At 38.4% G+C, this 16,181-nt stretch overlaps 1 protein-coding gene across 3 annotated transcripts in view; it reads left to right on the top strand.

Annotated features, from left to right (window-relative positions):
- The window catches only part of DMD (dystrophin), a 3,507,873-nt gene that overhangs the window by 3,161,388 nt on the left and 330,304 nt on the right, over positions 1-16,181 (top strand). For all 3 annotated transcript variants that reach the window (XM_073614841.1, XM_073614839.1, XM_073614840.1), the window contains one exon: positions 15,305-15,366. In XM_073614841.1, the coding sequence (XP_073470942.1) occupies positions 15,305-15,366 (62 nt within the window). The remainder of the gene's footprint in view (positions 1-15,304; positions 15,367-16,181) is intronic.

The raw sequence follows: 16,181 nt of genomic DNA, 5'->3' as shown, positions 1-16,181 counted from the left end.
ATTGATGTTGGACTGAAATAACCTGAGACAGCCTCCGAGTTAAAGAACGCTGTGTTTGTCAGGCAACATACCACAGGCTTGCTAGAAATTTGATTCAGAATTAAAGGTAACTGTACCTGTTGCCTTTTAGCAATCAGCATTCCTTCTTTATTTTTATTTACCACCTCCAAATGGAGAGGAATCCTATTTCAGGATTTGTGTATGACATGCACAGGGTGATTGAAAGGCATTGCAAAACCTAGCAGTGTTTTTTCCTTTTCTTTTTTTTTTTTTTTTCCTTTTTTAAGAGAGCTGCACTTGTACAGTGAGAGTTCTAGTTGTATTGTAGGATACAGAAATGGGCAGAGGATTCGGGAGGTAGTCATGGAACATGTTCATTCCCTCTTAGATTGTAAGCTCTAATGAGCCGGGCCCTCTGTTTCCTATTGTGATGTACTGTTGGCACTATATAAATCCTGTATAATAACTGACCACTTGGAAAGTTAATCTTTATGCCCAGTTTTTGAATGCTGAATGAGCTTAGTTACTTGCTTTATCCCAGTTACCAGAAAAAAAAAGGGTCAGGAGCTTACTATTCAGCTTGGTATCAACTGGCAGGTCTGTCCAAAAGCCACAATAACATGTAATCATTACCCTCATCCTCCCTGAGAAAGTAAAGAGAGTTGAAAATTTCTAGTGCAGAGCCGACCTTTGTACTGTGATGTTGCTTATTTTACACAATGCTTCCCAATCTCCATATAGACTTAAGCCCCTTTTATTGGTTTCTTGGATGCACAGAGCTATGATGCATTAAAATGAAAAGTTCTGCTAAGATCAGCCTGATCCCTGGATTTAGGACAAAAGGATTGCATGTGTACAGTTCAAAGCGGTGTATGTAAGTGTTCCAAAGTAGCAATGAATATTTCCTAGCACCATTTGCTGAATACCTGCTACCTTCCTGAACTGTACATAGTCGCAGTTTGTCACTATGGTGATTGGGCTGTCATAAAATATGCTAATTCCTTTTGATGCCTCTTCTAATGCACCTTAAACAATCGCTGTTTTTCTCCTGCTCTGGGGATAGAGTTATGAATATAGATGGGTGCCAGGATGTTTGGTTATTCAGGCAGTGCAAAACATACTAAATTGAAGGCTGAAAACTAGGTCAGCTTTGTGGGATAGTAAAGTCTTTGGATTTTCTTTCTGGTGTGGGCACATTTTTACTTTTGCATATAGTTGAGGTGACTGGTCTGGCTGCCTACAGGAAGGTGATTGTTCAACTTTAATGAAGCGAAGCAGCTAAAAATCATTTTATCTTGTTGAGATAAATACAGCGGAATGCTACAGATACACTTTCTGCTAGCTGCTTTTGTGTCCTGTCATCACAGATAGTTACTAGGTTATTTACTATACTGATGGCAAATGTCCATAGCATGCTGACCTGAGCCAAGTTAGGTGTAATGTTTACTCTGTCAGAATGTTATTGCCTGCACATCTGTTTTCTTTGAGAATGTAGATCATGTATTTTGTTAACTGTAGCATGCAATGTTTTTGTATCTATGTGCACATATAGATTTATTTGCTGTATTTCTATGGCACCTATGTGTTACGTGGTGCTCTGCTTCACAGTGCATGCAGTCATTCACATCCTACCCTTCTCCACAGGAGTTTGCAATGACATGTTCTACAAATAATCATATGTAAAGTTCTTAAGCTGCAGGCACAGATCAGATAGTGTCGCATTTCATGTCAGCGATGTCCAAATAAATTTACAGGAGACTTTATTGGAACTTTGCAGCCTGACTTGTAAGTTTTTTTTGGCTTGTCAGTGGATAAGCCCCGTTTCGGTTTGATCTTTTATGCTGTGCTTCTGTAACATTACAAGAGTCACCAATTAATAGCTATTATTGTCACTGCATATGTGCAGAAAATCTAAGCTTATCATAAGCTTGGAATTGATTGGTGTTCTTCTACCATGCTGAGATAAAAATAATGTGGACAGCATGAATGTTACCATTTCTTAATTATCAGATCTCATCACCGTCTTTTAGTCCAGAATACTCTTTAGTCAACTCTGTGAAATGTGCTTGTCCCAGTATTGTGCTGATCTTTCCCTGATAAAACAATGCTATTTCACCTTGTGTGTGTGTGTTTTTTTGTTATTTCAGTTCTGATATGCAGTTGTACTGCCGAAGTCTAAATATAGTTCTGTACACTGAGCAGTCATTAGTCTTGAAAATGTCAACTTGCGTAGACCATAATGATGTTAGAGGTTAGACTTGGAGATTTCTGAAGAATCCTGCTGGTCTTTCTTGAATAGGTACATTAGTCAGATGTAACGTGTGCTTGATGGCAGTTTTGGTAAAGCAGGCTGTTTGGTTTGCTTAGTAAACAGTGTAATGGGCAATGATATGTGAAGTCCAGATGATATACATACTTTCAACTTTCATCAGTGTAAAGGTGCTGGGATGGAGAATGAAAAGTGCCTAATGCAGAGGTTCTTAACTTTTTTTTAAGGAGGAGCTCCATGCCACTGGACACTTGCATACCTGTCCAGACCTCCAATGGATTGCCCATGATGTCCACATACTCTTCACCAGACATTGAAAATTATCAACATCATCAGTCCATCAGTTTAGTACTGGTATGACTTCGAAGGATGTCAATAGTGCAGTATTACTTTGCATATTGATAGCTAGGAGAAGAGCAGCTGAGATTATATATATATTTTTTTTAATAAGGGTTTTATCACATAGATTGAGTATATGTCGCATCAATTTAATTTCTCTACTTTAATTTTAGGATCAGTAATGCAGAGAATCCTTTTTGTTTTTTTTTTTTTAATTTTTATTTGTTTCAGAGATTCAGTCCCACACTACTATCATTTGATTCCCATATCTCCAAAGGGGGTATGGACATTGCCTGATGAGGAACCCCTGGCATATTGGTTGATGTGTGTTCTGGTCTTAGGCTCCATTCACACTTGAACGCATTGAAGCACTGCTCTTTTGTAGCAGCACCATTCATTTGAATGAGCTTCCCTCCGCTCCAAAAATGCTCATGCACTAACTTTTGGCACAGAGCCAGGTGCATTTTGCATTGCGTTTTTCCTGTGATTTTCATGTGTTTTGTCGCACTACAGTTGCAGCAAAATCGCACCACGTTTAGGGTGCCATTAAGAAATAATGGCATTGCAAACATGTCGCGCGTTTTGCTGCAATTCTGAAATCGCAGGCAGAATTGCGCGTTTCTGCCCACGATTCCAAAATCCTGGTATTGCCTACTTGTTTTAGGGCTGTCATCTTTGTCCTTCTCTCACTGCCAGGTGAGTCGCTGACTTAAAAACAATCATGGGAATATCAGATGTAGGAATTCCTAATATGTTTGTGTGAGATCAATGATTTGCAATGCTCCATGATGAAACCAGGTTGGGGATTTCAGCCTTAGGCCGTGCGTTATCAATTACAGGTCAGAAATGGTGGATTCCTTTTTTTTTCTCTCCTGACAAATTTTTCTTTTAAATATGTCAGCATAGTGTGGCAGAATTAACTTGCAGTTTACTGTATATTTTGCACCTGGCTGAAAACATTTTACCTGAAAGTGGTAGTAAACTCGTTGGGTTGATTTTTACCTATACAATTGTGCTCATAAGTTTACATATCCTGGCAGAATTTATGATTTCTTGGCAATTTTTCAGAGAATATGAATGATAACACACAAACGCGTTTATCTGAAGCCATTTATTATCAATCGACTGCGTTTACTCTTTTTTTTTTAAATCATAATGACAACAGAAACTAGCCAAATGACCCCGATCAAAAGTTTACATACCCTGGTGATTTTGGTGATAATTAGTGTGTGTGTGTGTGTGTGTGTGTGTAAAAGGTCAATGAGTCCCTTGCATCTTTCATCCAGTGCTGCTCTGATGTTTTTGGATTCTGAGTCATGGGCAAAGCAAAAGAATTGTCAAAGAATCTGCGGGAAAAGGTAGTTGAACTGTATAAAACAGGAAAGGGATATAAAAAGATATCCAGGGAATTGAGAATGCCAATCAGCAGTGTTCAAACTCTAATCAAGAAGTGGAAAATGAGGGGTTCTGTTGAAACCAAACCACGGTCAGGTAGACCAACTAAAATTTCAACCACAACTGCCAGGAAAATTGTTAGGGATGCAAAGAAAACCCCACAAATAACTTCAGGTGAAATACAGGACTCTCTGAAAACATGTGGTGTGGCTGATTCAAGATGCACAATAAGGAGGCACTTAAAGAAAGATGGGCTGCATGGTCGAGTCGCCAGAAAGCTATTACTACGCAAAATGCCACGAAGTATCCCACTTATAATATGCCAAACAGCACAAAGACAAGCCTCAAACCTTCAGCCAAACACTAAACATGAGTGAAAGAAGCGTTTTTGTGTTATCATTCATATTCTCTGAAAAATGGCCAAGAAATCATAAATTCTGCCAAGGTATGTAAACTTGTGAGCACAACTGTAGGTAAGCCTATATATACGGCTTACCTATAAGTACAATAAATATCTCCTAAACATGCACCGCTTAGAACATATGTACTTTAGCTGCAGCCGGTAACGTCACTGATGCATGTGCCCTGAAGGAATGGCATACCCATGCCGGTTCTTCTGATCTCTGTGCCGTAGCCGTGACATCATCGCGGCTCAGCCATTTGCACAGCTGAAGCCCGTGAACCCGAAAGGAAGACAGGGTGAAGATGGAAGCCTCATGACCCGTGACAGCGTGCTGCTGGTAGGCTTTGTTTTTAGGGAAGCCTGTCATTATGTGCTAGTATGTGGTGCATACTAACACATTATGACCTAAACCGCCCGGGGGCCCATTTTATTTATTTTTTTGATGCAGTTTACTACCACTTTAAAGCAAGATTCTGCATTGTAGGGGAGGATGGCAAGGGGCCGCCCACAACTTGGTGTGTCATAGAGAGAACGCAAATAAATAACAGTAGTTCCGCGCTTAGGAAAGGAAAGGGGAAAAAAAGGGAACTGCAGCCCCCCTGACACAGAATATCACCTAGGTGAAATTCAAATCAACAAATATTCTAAGGAAGGGGAATTGGCGCTGTTCTACTATATGTGCATTAAACGTGGTTCCTATATAAATACATATATAAAAAACATATGTGAAAAATAAATAATATTTAGGTGCAGCTAATGTGCTCTTGGGAGCTATGAGTGAGTGCAAAAAACTCCACCAATCAATGTTATCTAATAAAGTGCAACGTGCTAAAAATTATATATATATATATATATATATATATATATATATATATATATATATATATATATATATATATAATTTTTAGCACGTTGCACTTTATTAGATAACATTGATTGGTGGAGTTTTTTGCACTCACTCATAGCTCCCAAGAGCACATTAGCTGCACCTAAATATTATTTATTTTTCATATATGTTTTTTATATATGTATTTATATACTGTAGGAACCGCATTTAATGCACATATAGTAGAACAGCGCCAATTCCCCTTCCTTAGAACATTCATAGAGAGAATGCAGCATTCTAGAGAAACGAGGAATTGGGTGAGTAAAAATTCTTGATACTGGTACTCTAAGCATAAACAAGAACTGTTTTTCCCTAGATTTTAGGTTTAGAGACAATGGGGTTAATTTACTAAAGGTAAATAGTCTGTGCACTTTAAGTGCAAGTGCTCTAGTTCTGAGGGGAATAAGCAAGGAAAATAAAACTGAATTTTTTTTTTTTTGCTTGCATGTGATTGGACGATATAAATCAGCAGAGCTTCCCCTCAGATCTAGAGCAACTGCACTTGCAGTTCACTTCCGAGTGCACTTCTAGTGCACAGTATTATTTGCCTTTAGTAAATCAACTTCATTGTCTATTTTGAACTGTAAATCGATAGGTGCATAGGGGTTGGTTCTGTGATAAGAGGTTTAATCCCTGTGTGTTGTTTTATATGTGTACAGCTAGTAATAAAGAGTATTGCAGAGTGAGACCACCCAAGATATGGCTTCTTCAGAAATGGGCCTTTTATATGACCACATGGTCATATATGGTGTTTGCTTTTTGTCATTTTTTATTGGTATTTCCTGTCTTATTTTAGCACCTACTGAGCTAAAAAATTAAAATGTGGTGTTTTTTTTTTTTTTTTTTTTTTTATAGTTTCTTATGATTTAGTTTATAGTTCTACAAAGACTATAGGTACTCATTGATGAACAGTGAGCTGAATGAAAAAAAACCTTGCAGATCACCACTGTACTAACACTAGAGGTGGACCGATATGGGTTTTTCTCTGGCCGATGCAGATATTTAGAAATCGCGTTGGCCGATGGCCGATATATGATGCCGATTATTTATTTTTTTTTTTTGGGCCAATATGTTAGGCTGATTTTTCTTCCCTTCACCTCATAAAATCTAACAGACCCCTTTCACACTGGGGCGTTTTTCAGGCGCTTTTGGGCTAAAAATAGCGCCTGTAAAGTGCCTGCAAAATGGTTCCCCTGCAGTCTCAGTGTGAAAGCCCGAGTACACTGAGGCGATGCGCTGGCAGGATGTTAAAAAAAAAAGTCCTGCAAGCAGCATCTTTGGAGTGGTGTGTATACCGCTGCTCCACTACTCTTGCCCATTGAAATGAATGCGCACCACTGCCGAAGCGCCTGCAAAGCGCTTCGGCAGCGGCGCATTTAACCCCTTCTTCGGCCGCTAGCTGGGTTATAAGCGTCCTGCTAGCAGCCGAGTGGTGCTGCTAAAATGACGATAAAGCGCTGCTTAAACTAGCAGTGTTTTACCGTCAACGCATGCCCGCTCCAGTGTGGAAGCAATCTTAAGTAATAAGTGATACAGAATTTTTTTTTACATTTAAATATTTATTAAACAAAACAAACCTCCAATCAGTACACTTGTATGTATAATTTAGATAAAAAACAAAAAACAAAAAACATATCTTAAATATTAAATACACAAAAAGAGGTAATCAAAACTTTTGGACGAAAAAAATGGGCTAACTTTACTGCTTAGTGGTTTGTGTTTTTTTTTTTTTTTTCTTTTTTAATTCATTAGTGTATTTTTTTTTTTTAAATATTGCGTTTAAAAGACCACTGCGCAAATACCATGTGACATAAAATATTGCAACAACCGCTATTTTATTCCCTAGGGTCTCTGCTAAAAAAAAAATATATATATATATATATATATATATATATATATATATATATATATATATATATATATATATATATATAATGTTTGGGGGTTTGAAGTGATTTTCTAGCAGAAAATACAGGATTTTTACTTGTAAGCAACAAATGTCAGAAAATATTTAGTCTTTAAATGGTTAAACTGAGAGCTTCTACACACAGAATTCAGTCCATTGATAAGTGTAAACATTGTATCTCTTCAGGTTCTTTTTATCAGATTTGGCAGGCTGCCCAGAGAAGGAGAGAAGTTCTCAGAAGACTTCAGGCAACTTGCATTGACTTCTTTTACAGAAGTCATTTGCAAGTCGCGCTGAACGATGAAGTTATAATCGGCCTTTTTTATCAGCACAATCGGCCGATGCCGATTAAATAAAAAACGCCAAATATCGGCCGATATATCGGTCAACCTCTAACTAACACCCCCCCCCCCCCCACACACACCTGAACACTGTGAGTAGTGCTTGTTGCCATCGGCTGTGAACGCTGAGCAGCCGCTGGTTTCCCAACATGCTCGTTCGACGGAAGCCAGTCGAGGAGCTATACACACAGGCCGAAAGTCAGCCATTTTCTGACAAACTGACCATTTTGGGATGATTTATGGCCCGTGTGTACCCAGCTTAAACATTTATATAACCATGTGATAGAATTCTAGGAGGCACAAGTCACATTCATTCTTGGCCCTCTTGCTGGCCTTGCTCTGTCCTTTTATGATAAGGTCACTTGACATGTTACACTCTGATTGTAGCATCCCATTTAGGGACCCCTTCACACCAGATGCTTTGGACTGTGATTGACTTGTGTACAACCAGCTAGCCCAGACATAGATCAAAATTTGGCTGCTTCCTGCTGAAGCAGACAAATTTTGATCCATATATGGCTGGCTTTAGTCTCTACATAACTAGATATAAATAGTTTTTGGATTGTTTATGTAGTCCATTTAAAGTTGCTGATAAGCCTATAGGAGTTTTCTCAGGGTTTGCTCCATAAGTATGTAATGTTTGGTCCAGCTTTAGGAACACCAAGAAGTGTAGTGTTGGGGCAACACTACATTGCAGATCTCTAGTGTATTCTATCTATTGTAACCCTTTCTCTCAACGAGCATCATTTACATTTACTTTTTTTATTTTTTATTATAGATGCAATGGTTGTTCATAAGGACACGTTTCAGTTACTTTGAGCCAATTCAAGTGTCATGTATACAAGCATAGACTTTATGTGTGAAATGCGTTAGTTGTTTTTATCCTTGCTGTAGTGGTTTACATTAATAAAGGAATCATTTTTCATTGGAGTGCGGCCTATCAGACTTTTGTTCTGCTTTTCTTGCATGAAATACGTGATGATAGACTTTCTGCATTTGGGGTATACGTTCCTGTATGTATGTGAGTACTATTTGGAATAGCGTACAAGCACTGTTTAGTTCAGCCTGTCATTGATTTTGACAGGCTGCTTACAGTGGGCCATACGCTGTCCGTGTTGCCCAGAAACACCCAGTTTTTACACTGTAAATGCCAAACCGCCTGTGTCCATGAGGCCATATACTGTACAGAGCCAAGATTGATATTTTTAATTTGGGTGGTTAATGAGGAAGTTGAAGTTCAATGTAAAATTTCAAAAGCCTGTTAATCCTGAAAAGTAGCCAGATGTTTTAGTTCTCCACAAACAAAAGAAAAGACAACCATTGTATTTACAGCATATTGGCTTTTTGGTTCCATGGATTTGTCAAGCTGTGAATCTAGCAGATGTCTTATTGGCTCTTACATTTGCTTTTGGTATATTTATTAGTATGGTGAAATTAGCATAATGTAACAAATATAAACTGTGCTTGAAAGTGGGTAGGAATGACAACAAAGACGTCAAAGATTTTTTTTTTTTCCTGAAAATTCTGTATTTGATGACCATGAAAAGGCCCATGTATGCCTTCTAGATGTGAGCTCTGATAGCTGTTTAATGTTTCATTTGAAATCTGTGCATATGGCAAGCTGGAACTCCCAGATTTAAAAAACTGCAAAATGCACACTTGATTCAACAGAACACAAGCTGCGCTTGCTGTCAGTATATACTTTTTCTGATCCTATTGTTTGTGAATTCCATCTCCACCAATTTCACAGTCTGATTTCAACCTGCTGGTGTTTTTAAATCCCCTTTTTCTTCTCTGTCTTTGCTTGTAATGTGCCTGTGTCTGCAGGAGCACGTTGATTTGCTTATCGGGCTTCAAAATAGGATTCTAGATATTTTAATCCATTTAGGCACATCACTTTAATAAATGACTGTAAGAAAAGGAATAATCCTTTGCAGTTTGATCTCCAGATCAAACATCATTTATTTTTATTTTTTTCCTCCTGCTTCGGCCAAATTACTGTGATTGCCCCTTTCTTTTCAAGTCCCAATTAAAGATTGTCTGTCAGTATTGCAAGGTGCTGTGGAGGATGCTGAGCAAGCATTTTATTTGATAGGGTTCATACAACAAGCCCTTCCCTGAATCCTAGACTAACCCACCTTAGAGTCCCAAAGCTAACAATTAAATGGCCTTTGAAAATGGCAGAGCGGCTTAGGAAAGGAAGTCTCACTGGAGTCTAACCTTTTCTTAAGCTGCAAGATTGTGTTTGGAATTAATGATAACTTTCCAGGCTCAAAGTGTGCAGGGCGAAGCGGCAGTACTTTTCAGAGCAGAAGTGGAATAGCTGCAGCCTTCTTGTGTCGTGCATATAAAGTACCAGGGAAAATCTGCCCTCTGTGTTATCAGTCACTAGGCTCTTACAAATTCAGTAGCAGCTAAAGAACCCTATTACCTCGCTGCGCCAGCCACCAGCCACTTCCTTTTCTGAAGAACTGTAATTGTTTCTTCATATGACATGTTTGTCAGTTTCAGCTTAGTCCACCCTGAATATTTTTTTTTTTTTTTTTATCCTTTTTAAATCCTTCGCTTGTTAATTAGCAAAGTAGGAGTTTTGCCAAGTGAAATACTCTGGAATTTACTGCGGATGGACTACTTCTTGGCAATGGACAGCTTGATCTACATCAGATTTGGACACAATCGGGGATGTCTACAAGTGATGGATATGGGGTACCATAGAAACAGCTCTTAGAGCTGAATTAATGCACTGATGCAGCCTTTGGGCGATCTACATTGGTTCAAGTATTCCATTCTGTCCAAAAGATGTCCAGGGCAGGAAGGTCAGCTGCAGCCCGTGCATGTGCAGATTGTTGTTGCTGTCCAAAATGACTCGATCCTGTATATAATTGCCAAATGTACAGGATTTCCATTTCTTTTCCTTTTTTTTTTTTTTTTTTTTTTTTTTGTATGTTTTCATTCTCTACTGTATTTAGTAATACTCAAGGAAATGTTAGTAGTTAAAGTTTATGAACATGAAACCATTTTTCAGTTTATTTTTCCTTCTCCAGTCTACGGATTACACTTTATTGCGTAGTGTCAAATTTGATGTTGTGTTGTTAAATATCTCACTTAGAAGCAAGGCTAAAATTTGATGGAATGAATAGATAAGGATCCCTACAAATAAACTTTTCTTTTCCATTATTATTTGTGAAAACCCTTTTCTTTTGTAAGGTATCTTAGCTTTTATTTTACTAATTGTGTATATACACCTTTTTCTTCATCATGTCTTTTATTTTGTATAAAACTTAAAATGAATTCTAAAGGATAGTGATGGTAACGGAATATAATAGCACAGGGGACATTTGTCTAACCAAACGTATCCATGATAACATTCCAAAACTATCCATCAAGCTTACAGACCACCCTTATACTCCAGTCCTCTTGGCCACTTACTGATCTCTGCATTTCACAGCCTTGCTCCACCCCCTAGGTGAATTTGTTGTTGATGCTTCTTTTTGCTTGACAATCATTTCTCTACTACAGCTGCAACAGTTCACTTTCAACCACTGTGTGCACATTGCCACACACAGGAGTTAAAGGGCAAATTTAAAGGGACATCATATCATGGATGAAGCTGCATTTGTGTGTTTTTTTTAATTATTATTTTCCCTCCATAATTGGCTATAAAGTGCACAGGGTCAACTTTTAGCTGTGCTGGATTATGTGGGTGACTGGTGTGGTGTTTTTTCTTTTGTCTAAATATTTTTATGCAAGTGGACATGGATAACAAATTGTGTGTATGAAGCAATGATAGAACCAATGCTAGGATGTGTTTTTAGAGCAAGAGGCTTTCCATTATAACTGTGATCCTATCAGCAGAGATCTAAACCAATTTTTAGCAAGTTGTTTGGTACCTCAGGGCCCCCAAATCCAGGGTGGTCTAATGTATATGTACCTTTCCTCCCACCTCTAATTTATTGATTGATTATTAAGGCTGTCCATCACCCTGATGAGCCAATAGTGTAGTTTGGGCTGGGCAAGTTGGGTAGAGTGGAAAGTGCAACTTTCGAAACCAATGTGCATTTGCATACTAGAATTTGCTGGGAGTCCTAAAGCCTAAAGCACTCCATAATTGCAAATATATTCTAAAGTTGTCATTTACATATTTAAAAAGAGATTTGGGTTTTGGAACACATGAAGATCCTGCTTTCTATGGTCCTGGTGCTAGTTGGGCTAGCTGACCAAGATGATGGGCTTACTTTAAATGCTATAAGACCAATTTAGTTGTAAGTATCTAATTGCATCATATTGGTCTGTGTGGTTCCTAATGAACTCAGCTTTACACAGAGATGCATATACCTCTTCCAAGCCATTAATCATGTCAAGGTTTCTTTAAACTTTACACTTTGTTATGGCAAACAATCTTTCTGGGGTAATTTGGTGAGTTTAGCATAATTGATTTATGGAAGGTATTAATCTTCTAAAAATGTGTTTCACACTCCTTTTTGTTACATGTATGGTTAGCTTCACTCAATTTTCCTTCCTAGTATTATCATTTACCTCAAGGTGCAGCTTCACACTGCCCCATTGCGCTTTGGGCAAAGCAGGGCTAATTCTTGGTTTTCGTGTGGGTTAGCTACGCTTTCCCCTAGACCTCAATTATGTTGCCCGGTTTCCTTTTAAAACCTAGTACACACGATCAGAAAATTGGACGAAAAATACCGCTTTCTAATGGATCATGCGATAATCTGATTGTTGGTACACAACTTTCGAGAGCCGATCATGACAGTTCATCCAAAATTATCCAAAGGGACAAACATGAAAATTTTGTTGTATGATACTAGAACAAATAATTTTCGTTTTCATCAATACAGTATTTGTCCTAAAAAAAAAAATCAGAAGACCAAGACCATGCATGATTGGAAATGAAAGAATACAATACATTACATCACTTCCCAAGTTGTATTATGTCGTACGAGAACTACCATACCTTTAGTAACCTTTTCATTTTTGCTAGGCTAGCATGCAAAGAAAAAACAGACGACCATTTGTCCAATATTCTCATCGTGTATAAGAGCTATAAGACGGGTGTGGAAATAAGGGCACTTTCACACTGCTCTGTAGTAAAATCGCTTATTTGGGTTGTTTTTATATGCGTTTTTGGGTGCCTGCACCTGTGAAATTAAAAACACAATTCGCAGTGCATTTTTACTACAATTTCTGCCGTGATTTACATTCATTTCAATTTTGGTGCGTTTTTCAAAATTGTGTGACTCCTTTTTATGGTTTTGTGTGAGAGGATAATCGCACACACTATTGGTGGGAAGACTTGCTATTGGGGTTTCTTCGAAATAGATTTATATTACTATAGTTATTTAGCCTACCAGTGCGTTCCCTGAAACAGATGTTTTTCTCTAATCAGAAATGTCATATTGTGCCCAGGGTCATTTGTTTTGCTATTAGAACAATTTCACAACCTTATTGGTTATACTTGCCCAAGCAGTTTCACAATCTAATTTTATTTAGGAGCCTGCATTTTGTATCACTGATTTTGTATTTACTTTTTATTTTTTGTTTTATTTTTTCATTTGCTGTGTCTCTATTGGAGACATTTCTCTACACTAGGGTGGACATAACAGGGACAGGAATCAACAGTCACCCAGTGGGTTTACAGACCGAAATAAAAACCCATCACATGTTGTCCTCACTCTGGCCCGATTCACACCTATGCAGGTTGCAGTTTGCATATTCCAGGAGCATTTTGCAGTTTTCAATGCACGCTTTTGATACATTGAAGGCTGTGGAGCCAAAAAAACAGAAATGGGTCCCTGGCCCTTTCCATAAAATGCACAGATGTGAACTACATCCATAGGAAACCATGTTAAATGGACTGTAGTGTTTCTGCAAAACTGAAAGCGCACTAAAAAATGCATAGGCGTGGACCAGGCCTCAGTCCTAAACAAAATTAAAACATTTTCGGAGTGTTGGGCAATAATAGATCCAACTTGATATAGGTATATGTTTTGGGGAAATTTTGTGGGAAAAACATACTGTGCAGACTGTCTTTATGATATAAAGTTAAGCAAAATTTTAAGGTATTTAAGAATTATCCCTTAAATAAGTTGTTAGGAGCTATAACATTTCGCAGGGTTTGTTTTGTGCGCTTATCCTCTCAGGCTCGGTTCACACTGGGGCGACTTGTCAGGCGACCTAGTCGCCTGACAAGTCGCCTCCCGTTCTGTGCTATGGAACCGTTCTAATTGGAGCGACGCAAGTCGCTCCGACTTAGAAAAAGGTTCCTGTATTACTTTGGGGGCGACTTGGGGCGACTTGCATAGACTTCTATGCAGAAGTCGTCTCGCAAGTCGCCCCGCAGTCGTTTGCAGGTCGCCTCGCTGAGGCGACCTGCAAGTCGTGCCGCCCATGTGTGAACCGAGCCTCAGGGCTTTATTTTTCAAAGGTAATAACTGTTTGTTTTAAAGCTTTACTAAAACACAGCCTGACCCATAGTGATACATTTCTACACTTAGGGCCAAGAAAAAACATATCAATGTAATTGGCTCTTACAGAGAGGAAAATAAACTATGAAGTTTTAATAAAACTTCAGTCTTGACTCCTGTGGAAAAATATTTTACCTAGTAGTGTCATTGAATTAATTTTTATCCTGTATTTATTCTTCTATAGCAGTAGTTATCTATAGAATCATTATAAGATGAATAAACGTTTCTGCGTTGTCAAGATTTGTGGTTAATTATTGACAGTTCGTATTCTCTGAACCATCTGCTAAACAGATTTAGGTTCAGACCAGTTGCTTTTTACCTGAAACAGAACTGGCGGTGGAAGGAGACGTGTGTGTGTGTGTGGGAATATTTGTCATAATGTGTAAGTTTTGCACATTATGACAGACTTGCCCCTTCTCCAATGATAATAGCTTTGTCCCAGCCAGCCATTGATGATGCATGCACATTGGAGGTACATTATCCCAGCAACCGATTCCTCCTTAAGAAGAGGTATATACAGTACACCTTGGACCAGCCATTCAGTATACTCTCAGGCTAGATGCTTAGATCAAGGACAAGTTTAATTTAAAATTTAAAAACTTGCTAGCACATCATCCCCAGGCCCCCTACTACCTTATCTGAGCTGGAAGCCCGCCACTCGGATGCTTTCCATGACTGTTTGCTCCATTCAAGTCAATGGGGAGTTACAGTGGGAAGGTTGTGCACCTGATGTTAACGCTGGAGGAGGCTGCAGATTTAATGGCACAGAGTGGGGGTAAGTAAACAAGTGTGTGTGCGGCGGGTTAAATACCAACGCCATCCTACGATAATCTGATTGTTAGTACATAGCTTTCTAGAGCTGATCACAACATTTCATTTGAAATTATCCGAAGGGACAAGCACGAAAATGTTTCTTGTACGATACCAAAAGGAACGATTTTTGTTTAATCAGTACAGTATTTGTCCAAAAAAATAATAAAATCAGAAGACCAAAACTAGGCATGCTCAAATGAAAATACAACACATTACATCACTTCCGAAGTTGTGTTCTGTCATACAAGAATTTTCGTAACTTTAGTAACCCCTTTATTTTCTATATGAGACTAGCATGTAAAAACAAGACGGAAGGTCATTTGTCCGATATTCCCATTGTATGTACGAAGCTTAAGGAGGGAGGGCTAATAAATTTTCAACTAAAGCATGACTTGTCCTTTTATATGTAATTCATAATCTGCACATGACCTTGTGTGGTTCATAATCTGATAACTCTTTATTCTCCTTTCCTCTAGCCATGAATCGCAAACAACCTGCTGGGATCATCCCAAAATGACAGAGCTTTACCAGTCTTTAGGTAAGCAGCACTTTTCTGTGAACCATCCAACAGGTTATAACAACATTTATCATTCTATTGTATAGAAGGTGAGGAAACTTGGGGTGTGTACAACCAAGTACCTGATTCCTAGCTGAAACCTGCGGCTAACTCCTTGCTAACAATATTCCAATGTTATTATTAACAACATATTTATCATTTAGTTTTAGTTTTATAAAGGAATGCTTGAAATAATGTTTTAATCAGGGAATCGCTGCGAAATATGTATAATAGCTAAAGATCACTCTGGCCAAACCAAAATGGTGGTTAAAAAGAGAAGGCCCTCCTTATACTGGCATTCAGATGAATCTTCTTTAGAATAATGGTCTGTGGAATAAATGATTCTTACAAAAGTGTTCAGTGAGAATAAGTCTTGCAGACGGCTAACTTGATCAGTGGTGTCTGATATGTGAGAAGCTCCACTGGTTTGATGGTGGTAGCTCTGCTGAGTAATGTTGGTGCTAAAACTGTGAAGGCACATGAGGCAGGACATCAATCTACCACTGCTTACATCTCACTGCTTGAGGAACCCTGGTTGAGAAAAGCTGGTCTGGTGCGTTCAGTTGTTGATTTCTTTTTTTTTTTTTTTTTTTTTTTTTGAGCATGCATGAACTGTAGATATTTATTACCAGACTGAGAACTGTGTTGACTTGTAAAAGAAAAGCGTAGGTGTTTCCTATATTGGCTAGGGGCATGCAATGTTATCTTTTTCTGCTTTTGGGAAAAGGAGCAGTTATCTCAACAATAACTTTGAGATTTGGATGAGGTTCAGGCCAGTTAGGGCTATTTTCCAACTT

Source organism: Aquarana catesbeiana, linkage group LG02, assembly GCF_042186555.1.
Source record: "Aquarana catesbeiana isolate 2022-GZ linkage group LG02, ASM4218655v1, whole genome shotgun sequence".
In the NCBI taxonomy this organism is placed as follows: domain Eukaryota; kingdom Metazoa; phylum Chordata; class Amphibia; order Anura; family Ranidae; genus Aquarana; species Aquarana catesbeiana.
The sequence above is the reverse complement of the archived record's forward strand: the minus strand, read 5'-3'. Positions and strand labels throughout refer to the sequence as shown.